Source organism: Microtus oregoni, unplaced genomic scaffold (genome assembly GCF_018167655.1).
Source record: "Microtus oregoni isolate MIOR12 unplaced genomic scaffold, Mior012 000035F_ref0000213, whole genome shotgun sequence".
In the NCBI taxonomy this organism is placed as follows: domain Eukaryota; kingdom Metazoa; phylum Chordata; class Mammalia; order Rodentia; family Cricetidae; genus Microtus; species Microtus oregoni.
This window is the reverse complement of record NW_024543094.1, coordinates 13026001-13037088: the sequence shown is the minus strand read 5'-3', so window position 1 is coordinate 13037088 and position 11088 is coordinate 13026001. Positions and strand designations below refer to the sequence as shown.

Here is an 11088-nt window from a genome sequence, read left to right as displayed (position 1 = left end):
ACAGATTGAGCTAGTCTGACCCTGTCTTTGCTATCAGGCACTGGGATTATATGAGCAACCATGCCCACTTTGCATTTGTGTGGATACTGGAGATCCGAATTCTGTGTCTCACACTTGTTCAGCAAGCCCTTCATTCATTGAACCATCTCTCCAGTCTTAGAAGGCTTTATTGGTTCCTCTTAGTATTGCTATGAGGACACAAAAGCAACTTAGAGGTAGGGTTTATTTTGGCTCATGGGTTAAGGGGTTAAAGTCTGTCATAGCAGGGAAAGCAATTGCGATTCATGTGTCACGCCTAGAGGTTGACATTCTGCAGCCCTTCTCGCTATCTTCCTGCTCCTACGTTCTTCCTGCTTGCTCATCCTAGGTGCTCCCTGAGCCTTAAAGGGGATGGTTTAAATGTCTTGTTTAAAATTACGTCTTCTATCAGACTCTTCTTCCACACTGTCTTTCCCCAGTGGAGACATTTTCAGCCCTCTCTTGTTGTTTATCTCACAAACACATGATTTGAAATGTGACTGTCCACATTCATATCTCTAAGTTTTATTTCTCTGTTAAGTCTTACACTGAACTTTCTATTTTCTAGACACATTCTCCGAGATGCTTTGTGTAAACTTAAATGCTTTCTTCCTAAAAATGTACTCTTTACCTTGATGGAGGAAGGTCATTGGCTAATAAAGAAACTGCCTAGGCCCATCTTGATAGGCGATCCCTTAGGTGGGTGGAGTAGGCAGAACAGAATGCTGGGAGAAAGAAGCTGAGTCAGAGAGTCGCCATGATTCTCCCACTCCAGACAGATGCAGGTTAAGATCTTCCCTGGTAAGCCACCTCGTAGGCTATACAGATTATTAGAAATGGGTTAGATCAATATTAAGAGCTAGCCAATAAGAGGCTGGAACTAATGGGTCAGGCAGTGTTTAAAAGAATACAGTTTCAGTGTAATTATTTTGGGTAAAGCTAGCCAGGTGGAGGAAAGCAGCCTGCCGCTCCTATTACAACATTACCTGAAATACATTTTCCCTTTAGTGGTCTCTATGTCTGTTTGTGTCATTATTTTCCCACTGATGCAGATTCTAAACAACACTGCTATTTTTTTTTTGCTAACTTCGCTGATTTCTTATATTATATATAGAACCAGCTACTGTTGATTCTGCTTCTGTAATTTTTTTTTCAAAGTCTACCCCTTTCTTTTGGAGTCATGAAGTCCCCTCCTTTTAACAGCTTTTCTGTCTTCCATCCTGTCTTCCTAACCCCTCTTCCACTGCTCCATCATTGAGTATTCTGAAGTACAGTTTGCATGATTTTGCTCCCTGGCCCCAGGATTTAATGAGTTGCCATTTCTTCGACATAGGTATAAACTTCTGCACATGGTGGGTAGTCTTTCCCAACTCATATCACCTACAGTCCCATTCCTATCTGTCACAGTGCTCTCATAAATTACATCCAAGACAGTCTCCCCCAATTTTCTAGTATATACTTGTCTATGGCTGGTGATATAACTCATGCTTTAGAATACAATTCTAAGATTCCCTGAAACTGTGAAAGTCTACTGTCTTGTGTCCTTTGAGTAACCAAAGCAATCTAGAGCCTACATTCACTTCTGCCCAGGATTAGGGATAGCTGAGCTGAGCTATGAAGTTTCTCTCCATTTTAATATATGATATTAAATAATAGTTGATGAGTCTTCCTTTTGAATATACTATACAGTGCTTTACAGTTTTGTTACATTGTTTTTTTTTTCCCTTAATGTACCTGTTAGCTTTTTTCTTGAACCACTGGAGGGCACTAGTGAGTTACATATTCTCTCTCTTCCCTCTCCTCTCTTTCTCTCTCTTCCCTTCCTTCCCTCCCTTCCTCTCCCCCAACAGAAGAATGTTTGTAGATTTTATTTTGTTTTAAAATTTAACAACATAACAATATTCAAATGAACACTGTTTCTTAGTTTTAAAATAAACCTTGTGGATCCCACTATTTATAAGTCTGGTTTACCTTTTCTCACGTGTATATGTGTAGTGTGTGTGCTAATATGCATATGTGCACTTATATGTGGGAAAGCATATGTGTGTAAATGACGTTCCCATGTGTACCCTAGCGTGTGGAGGACAGACACTGTATGTGTCTTCCTTAACCACTCTCCCCATTATTTACTGAGATAAGTTCTCTTAGATGAACACAGAGCTTGCTGATTGAGCTCGTGTAGTATTCGGCTTGCTCTGCAATCCCAGACTTTATTTTCCAAGTGCTTGGATTTGTTTTTTGAGTACAAGCAACTGCTACACAAGTCTAGCCTTTAAGTGAGGCAAACTTACACACTTGCTTTTAAATAATATCCACCTACATCCTTTTGGTACCATTTTTATACTTCAAAAATAGTGTTAAATATTTGAGATTGGCTATGGATTTAACATTTTCCACTTCCTTCAAGGGCTGTAGTATTGTGGCAACCTTTCTCAAAAAACCCTTAGGAACTCTTTCTAAATTTAAAGATTTAAACTATAAATATGGTGAGGACCCTTAACCGTCCCAAGAATGTTCGTCAACTAGAAAAATCATGATTTAACCTTATAAACTTTAGGTTACTTACAAAATGTTCCTATTTAAAATAGGAACTAAAGGGCTTAAATGTGCTTTTTCTGCTAAGTCAGCTGCTCTGATGTGTTGTAAACACTATAGTTTAAAGTCAAATATGTACAACTTCTTTATCACAAGAACTTGGAGACACATAACACTTAAATGCCATATAAGTGATTATCCAAAGCTTAATCACTTAGCAAAGCTGCCAGGGAGATGACACTGAAGAGGGATGACATAACGATATAATCCTTGTTCTCACAGAGGAGACTGTGGTGAAGGTGGTGAATGAAAGTACTAAATGTAATTCTAAAGTCCGCTAGACCAGAGAGATGGCTCGCCTGGTTAAGGGACTTGTTACTGAGTGACCTGAGTTCGATCCATGAGAACTACATAGTGAAAGAAGAGATGACTCTTGTAAGTTTCTCTCTGATGTCCACCTGTGTGCTGTGAAATCTCATGCTTGTGTGTGCACATGCACACAATAAATAAAATGTAATTTAAAGGTGTGTTATACCGCATAATGAATGAATTGCATTCAACTGGGTGCTCCTTCTTAACCCTTTCTTCCATGTCCATGTCACAGTTGCAGGGTTTTGAACCAGACACGGTCATCTAATATTCCCCTAAAGCATGATCAACCAAAGCATGCTTACAGAGGGGAGGCCTGAAACCTCTGTGCATTTTCTGCATTGATCAGTAATTTCCTTCTGCTTGACTGAAGAAAATCTCAGTGACCCCCTTCAAACCATTAATCGAAGAGGGTGCATGACCATTATTAGAGAGTGACACAGTCTCTAAGAGGACATAGACATTGGGTAATCTGTGGGGCTCCCTCACTAGATATTTGAATTGTTCATGAACAACTGTCTTGGAGAATAATTTTAAAAATGCGTCTTAGGGAAATGGCAAATTATGGTCTGACAAGAGCTCATGGATGTTCCAAGAGCAGTGTTTAATTCTTGTGCACTCAAAGTTCCCATTGACACCTACTTATCATCAGGGTTGCTAGAGTAGGAAAAAAAAAAAAACCAAACCTCTTTATCCATAGCAGCTTACCATTGAGTTGAATTGCTATGTTCTTGCAGCTGGTAAGGCCATTTCTCACCTGTGTACCTGCTCTCCTCTGACTGGGGAGAAAGCAGGAGGCCTAGGCAACTTCCTCATGTTAAGACAATAATTGATGCCTGCCCTCCAAAGAAATGCAGCACAAAAGTGAAACTTGGCATGATAGAAAATGATGGTGGTTTTTTTTTTTTTGGATATGGCCAGCTCTACCTCCCATGTATCGAAGTCATTATGACTAGCATGCTTAGAGGCATTATTTAATCTCAAGACAGGGCTTGAGTGTGCAGACAGACAAACAGAACTCTGGAATGGGAGCTTGCCAAAAAAGAATGCTGTGTTTTAATCTTCTCTCCAAGATGAGTTTCAGATTTGGGCAATCCTCCTAGTTCATGAATTATCTGCACATTTCATCATCATGTTGAGTCCCAGTACCCATGGTTTTTTTTTTCAGTTTATTTATTTATTTTTTTATTGAGAAAAGGAAAAAAAAAGTTTCCCCCTCCTCCCAGCCTCCCATTTCCCTCCCCCTCCTCCCACCCTTCTCCCCCTCCCCCCACTCCTCTCCCTGTCCCTCTCCAGTCCAACGAGCAGTCAGGGTTCCCTGCCCTGTGGAAAGTCCAAGGTCCTCCCCCCTCCGTCCATGTCTAGGAAGGTGAACATCCAAACTGGCTAGGCTCCCACAAAGCCCGAACATGAAGTAGGATCAAAACCCCGTGCCATTGTCCTTGGCTTCTCATCATTCCTCATTGTTCGCCATGTTCAGAGAGTCCGGTTTTATTCCATGCTTTTTCAGTCACAGTCCAGCTGGCCGTCGTGAGCTCCCAATAGATCAGCCCCACTGTCTCAGTGGGTGGGTGCACCCCTCGTGGTCCTGACTTCCTTGCTCATCTTCTCCCTCCTTCTGCTCCTCATTGGGACCTTGGGAGCTCAGTCCAGTGCTCCAGTGTGGGTCTCTGTCTCTATCTCCATCCATCACCAGATGAAGGTTCTATGGTGATATGCAAGATATTCATCAGTATTGCTATAGGATAGGGTCATTTCAGGTTCCCTATCCTCATCTGCCCAAGGAACTAACTGGGGACATCGCCTTGGGCTCCTGGGAGCCACTCTAGGTTCAAGTCTCTTGCCAGCCCTAAGGTGGCTCCCTTAACCAAGAATTGTGCTTCCGTGCTCCCCTCTTCAGCCTTCCTTTATCCCAATCATCCTGTTTCCCCAAGTTCCCCCCATCCTCCTTTTCTCACTTTTCTCTCCCCATCTCCCCTTACCCCCATCCCACCCCACCCCCAAGATCCTTCTTTCCTCCCCGGCAATTTTGTCTACTTCCCATAGGCAAGAGGATAACTATATGTTTTTCCTTGGGTTCACCTTTTTATTTAGCTTCTTTAAGTTCACCAATTGTAGACTCTGTGACCCTTATTTATGGCTAGAAACCAATTATGAGTGAGTACATCCCATGTTCATCTTTTTGGGTCTGGGTTACCTCACTCAGGATAGTGTTTTCTATTTCCATCTATTTGCATGCAAAATTCGAGAAGTCATTGTTTTTTACCGCAGTGTAGTACTCTAGTGTGTATATATTCCATACTTTCTTCATCCATTCTTCCATTGAAGGACATCTAGGTTGTTTCCAGGATCTGGCCATTACAAATAATACTGCTATGAACATAGTTGAACAAATGCTTTTGTCATATGATCGGGTATCTCTTGGGTATATTCCCAAGAGTGGTATGGCTGGGTCCAGGGGTAGGTTGATCCCGAATTTCCTGAGAAACCGAAACACTGATTTCCAAAGTGGTTACACAAGATTGCATTCCCACCAGCAATGGATGAGTGTACCCTTCACAGATCTTGAGAGGACAATAATCAACTTTATATGGAAAAACAAAAAACCCAGGATAGCCAAAACAACCCTATACAATAAAGGATCTTCTGGAGGCATTACCATCCCTGACTTCAAACTCTATTACAGAGCTACAGTAATAAAAACAGTGTGGTACTGGCAGAAAAACAGAGAAGTCGACCAATGGAATCATATAGAAGACCCGATTTTAACCCACAAACCTATGAACACCTCATTTTCGATAAAGGAGCTAAAAGTATACAATGGAAAAAAGAAAGCGTCTTTAACAAATGGTGCTGGCACAACTGGATGTCAACCTGTAGAAGAATGAAAATAGACCCATATCTATCACAATGCACAAAACTCAAGTCCAAATGGATTAAAGACCTCAATATCATTCCGAACACACTGAACCTGATAGAAGAGAAAGTGGGAAGTACCCTACAACAGATGGGCACAGGAGATCACTTCCTATGTATAACCCCAGCAGCACAGACATTAAGGGCAACATTGAATAAATGGGACCTACTAAAACTGAGAAGCTTCTGTAAAGCAAAGAACACTGTCACTAAGACAAAAAGGCAACCTACTGACTGGAAGAGGATCTTTACCAACCCCGCAACAGACAAAGGTCTGATCTCCAAAATATATAAAGAACTCAAGAAACTAGACTTTAAAATGCTAATTAACCCAATTAAAAAATGGAGCACTGAACTGAACAGAGAATTCTCAACAGAAGAAGTTCAAATGGCTAAAAGACACTTAAGGTCATGCTCAACCTCCTTAGCAATCAGGGAAATGCAAATCAAAACAACTTTGAGATATCATCTTACACCTGTCAGAATGGCTAAAATCAAAAACACCAATGATAGACTTTGCTGGAGAGGCCATGGTTTTTTTTTTTTTTTTTTTTTTTTTTTTTTTTTTTTTTAATGCCTCTGCATTTGCAACTCATTTGAGTCTCAGGATAGCTCTATGACTTCGGGGGTTGGCTGGTGCTTCTATTGCTTGCAACACTGATTAAGAGAAAGTTCATGAGCAAATGGATGTGGCCCCACCACTTCATGGATGGAAGACCTTGCTTATCATTCTGATTACATTCTCTGGTCTTCAATCTCTGTCTTCAAAAGGGAAAAAATATATATACCTTGAAATATACTTGTAAGAATTGAGATAATATTCATATATACTTATCATGGTTTCAGCAACAGCAGTGACCAAGGAACTTCCAAGATTTGATCATAAACAGGTAATATTGAGAAAAACATTCGTTTCTCTGTGTTTGGAGTATTGATCTAAGAGTTAGGATGATTAAAACTTAAAAAGTTAAAAAAGTTTAAATTTTCCAGTAGTGCTTGCAAGAGGATGATTGTTAAATCTAAGGATGTAAAACTTCATAATGTCACTGAGTATTGCCAAATTGTCTCTCTCTGGCTGTAGGGACATGGTGAGTAACGGAGGATAGTGAATGCTAGCACTGCCAATGTAGCATGTTGTGAAACTTACCCTTGCCAGTATGTGGTAGTTATAACAGTGTCACTATTATGAAGCTGAACACTTTTTCGTAGCGGTAAAGCTCATTTGCATATGTATGTGTGTTTATGGGATCTGTCGTGTCCTTGCTTGTTTTTCTTTTGGATTAGTCCCTAGTGAGCTTATTTTTTAAAGTAGCTCTTTATGTATCGAACAGGAAGCTGTGTGCCTTTTACATGAATGACAAACTTTTTCAAAATTTGTTATCACTTTATCTGTAGGTCTCGCTGTGTCTGTCTGTCTTCATGTCTCTATCTATTTTTTGTCATTTGATTATTCTGAGATTCAGTTTACTAATCTGTACAGAGAAGGCATTATTATCTGTACAGAAAGATTCTCATAAAAGAAGATGATTACATGCAATTCCACCTTGATCGCCACAGTTAAAATAACACAATTTTTCTAGTGTTCCAGTCACCTAACAAACTGAGTGGCTTAAGAATGAGAGATTAATTGTATTACAGCTCTGAAAACTAAACATCAGAGATAAGGGGTCAGCAGCCCAAACTCCCTAAATTCTTAGGAAGGCTCCCCTCCAGACTATCCTCCTAATTTGTGATTATGTCTTGGGTTGTGACATAACTTCAATCTTCAGATGATATTTTCTACTTGTGTGTCTCTTTGGCCAAAATTCCTCCTCTCACAGGACACTGGTCATACTGAATTAGGGCTTATGCTACCCAGTATGACCTCATCTTAAGTAATTATATATGTACCGATTGAAGACCTGGGGATCAGGAGTTCAAAATGCCAACAGGGGAAAAAAGACTCACAGTTTAAGTCAACAATTAGAGTGAGAAAACTTTGAGAGCCTAAAGATTTGATAAAAATTGTTTGAGTGCCAAGACTCCAAAGAAACAGTACAATGGGCCATGTCTAAATCACTCAGCTGCATTTCCAAGCTGATTTGTTTGTTTGTTTGTTTACTATTTGTGTCGTTCACATCCTGCCTCCCAATCCCACTCATCTCCTGCCCCACCCCAAAATAAAACAAAATAAAATTTTAAGAGAAAAAGGGGGAAGAAGAATGAAAAAAGGAAGAAGGGGAAATCTCGTCATGGAAGCTGCAGTGTGACCCAGTGAGTCATGCAGTAAACTCCTTTATCTGTATATTTTTACATTCAGGCATTTATCCAAAAGAACCATTGGTCTGGTTTGAGGCCCCTGTTCTCTACTGCACCATCGATGCTACGCTCTCACTGGGACTCTTCCTAGACATCCTGTTGCTGCCCTGTGTTGTGGAGATCCTGTAGCCCTGATTCTACAGGGCTGAAGTGTGTTTGTCTTTCTCTCTATGCATGCATTGGACGTTTAATCAAGGGCTTCACACATAACTAGGCCCACATCTACCACTGAACTATAACCCCAGTTTCATTTTTATATTTTGACTTTACCTCTGGTAGTCGTGCTGTTGTGTGTGTGTGTGTGTGTGTGTGTGTGTGTGTGGTGTTATGTTTTCTCATTCAGAAATTCATTTTACATATTAATGATTTGTCACTGTGTGGACGTCTGTAGGACAATGGTCTCTTTTCTGATAATCTGGCCATTGAGTCTTGCTGCGAGGAGGCCACAGAGGTTTGTTTTTGTTTTTTTTTTTTGATGTGGTCCAGTTTTAGGAAAATTTTGCTCATATTAAATATTCTCATCTTTGAATTCTTCATATAAATCAATGTATCTATATGTACAACTGCTGTCATTCTCAAGTTTACCATTTGTAGCATTGTGGAAACACTGGCTTCTTTCCAAATTTGCTTCTGTTTATTTACTTAGCTTATTGGCTTTCAGACAGCAGAAGCCTCCCCTTGCATCACAGAAATGTCAGGATCTGCCACAGTGCCCTGCACAGTACCGAGAAGGTATGTGGGTTCAGGGAGGGTTCAAGTCAGGGAGATGGCTCAGTGGGTAAGTTAGTGGAATTGGTTGGGAAGGATTAGGAGGTGTGGCCTTATTGGGAAAAGTGTGTCACTGGGAGCAAGATTTCTGTTTCAAAACACAATTGCTATTCTCCCTCTCTGCTTCCTGGCTGGTCCTGTCTCAAGATGTGTGTTCTCGGCTACTGTTTCAGTGCCTGCCTCCATCTGCCTGCTGCCATGTTCCCACTATGAACTCTCTCCCTCTAAAACTGTAAGCACCAAATAAACACTTTCTTTCATAAGTTGTCATGGTCATAGTGTCTTATCATGGTAATAGAAAATAACTAAGACACCATGCAAGCTGAAGGACAAGAGTTTAGATCCTCAGTGTCTATATAAACATGCAGGGCCGGCATGGCGGCCTTTTTATAATCCCAGATTCTGGAAGGTGGAGATAGGATCCCCAGAGCGTGCTGGATAACTAGACTATCTGAGCTCGGGGTTCAAGTGAGAGATCCTGCCTCAGTATGTAAGGTGGGGAGTTATCCAGGAAGACAAGTACATCAACCTTTACTTTCACGATGCATAATCACATGCAGGTACACCCACCAAGATACAGGTGACCCTCAATGCTAATGTGATTACACTTATGCATGCATACCACACACATACACATAAAGCCCAATAAGAAATTAGTGACTCCATACTCGACTGAGCTATGGGAGAATTTGGAATGTTATGGCCTCCTGCTCATCCACAGCCCAGTGCCCACTCTGAAACAAATCCTAAATTTTGCCACTTTTGTGGGGCCGGCTTGCAGAGGTGACTTGAGATAGAACCAAACAAGTTGACCAACTTTTGAGCTTTTCTTTACTCTTTAGTAGATGCGGTTCCTGGGAGGAATGGGGAACTGACCCCTCAGCAATCTCCCTCATTAGCAGTTCCTGTTCTAGGATTAGTTTGAAAGAAGAAAGGCAGAGACAAACAAAAGTTCAGGAAGCCACTGGCTTTAATCCAGATTGGGACAGAGTTGACATTTTTGGGGGCAAGAGGGTGAGCTGTGCCTCTCTTTGTCTCTGCCAGGGCAGGGGTGGAACAGGGAGGGAGCCTCAACAGTCTCTCCTTAGATGTGTGGATAACAGGGAGGAGCTTGGAGAGGAGGGGCTCTGTGTGAATTTAGCCTGTTGCTACAGGGAACCAGAAAGCAGACACAGGACACAGGGAGATACGCTAACCTCCATCATCTGCACAGGCTGAACAATACTGTGATGAAGTGAATATGTACAGAGGAGAGGGGAAAACAGGCTGGAGGGAAGAGAGGATCAGAGGGGCACAGCAGTCCTTTGAGAGTCAAGGGCATGTCCTCAGTTTCCCTCACCCTCTACTCTGGGGCTCCTGTCTTGAAGTGTTACCCTCCTGCCCCAGCCTCTGCTTTACTTCTTCCCAATCTGTGCCATCAGCTGGGCGTTGGCAGCTGCCTTGGCTCGCAAATTCTTGGCCTTGTCAATGTTGAAGAGGATGTTCATGATGTTAGTGGGAACATCAAGGGAAAGAGTGAACTTGGTGCCCCGGTCACTTTTGACCTTGTCCTGGTACAGCTTCCCCTTGTGCTGTGCTTGAGACTGGTATCTGTACCGGAGGCTTCCAGCTCCACTCCCACCCGCCGGGCCTGAGAAAGTTCTTTTGCTCTTGCCATGCTTTTGTTTCTCCTCTTCTTCTCCCAAAGAGTCTTGTGGGGGCAGGAGGTGGAAGCTGTTCTTGCTCAGCAAGGGCACATCCTCCAGCTTGTTCTTCTTGACCTCAGACAGGGCCATGTTGAGGCAGCTGAAGACTGGTCCAGTGTTGTAGAACTTGCGGGAGAGGCTTGTCCCTGGGGACCCCAGGAGCAGTAGGAGGAGCAGCAGGAAGTAAGTGGGCATCAGCATTGCTCCCTGCAGCGGAAAAGAAGGACATGGAAATAGGTGTGAGAGGAACTTAGGTCTGAGAAGGACATGCAGTAACGGCCAATAGATCATTTTGAATGTTCTTCTGAGAGGCTTTCTCGAAGGTGGTCCCCAGACCAGCAGCATCAGCATCACCTGGAAATTTGTTACAACTGCAAACCATTCTCAGGTCCTGCCCTAGAACTGGGGAATCAGAGCTCGACTCTCTGTGTTTTAGCATAGTCTTCTGATTCATCTGAATGTGTACTGTGTCTGGAGGCTTGTGGATCTGAAGGCTTGG

The 11088-nt window shown here is 42.1% G+C and overlaps 1 protein-coding gene across 1 annotated transcript; it reads right to left on the bottom strand.

Annotated features, from left to right (window-relative positions):
• Positions 1-10298: 10298 nt before the first annotated feature.
• Ucn3 (urocortin 3) lies at positions 10299-10790 on the bottom strand. The gene has a single exon (XM_041630547.1). The coding sequence runs from the start codon at positions 10788-10790 to the stop codon at positions 10299-10301; it is 492 nt and encodes a 163-aa protein (XP_041486481.1).
• Positions 10791-11088: the final 298 nt, after the last annotated feature.

Bases quoted from the DNA above. Each gene is read 5' to 3' on its own strand.
- Ucn3 (XM_041630547.1), bottom strand. From the start codon at position 10,790: ATGCTGATGCCCACTTACTTCCTGCTGCTCCTCCTACTGCTCCTGGGG.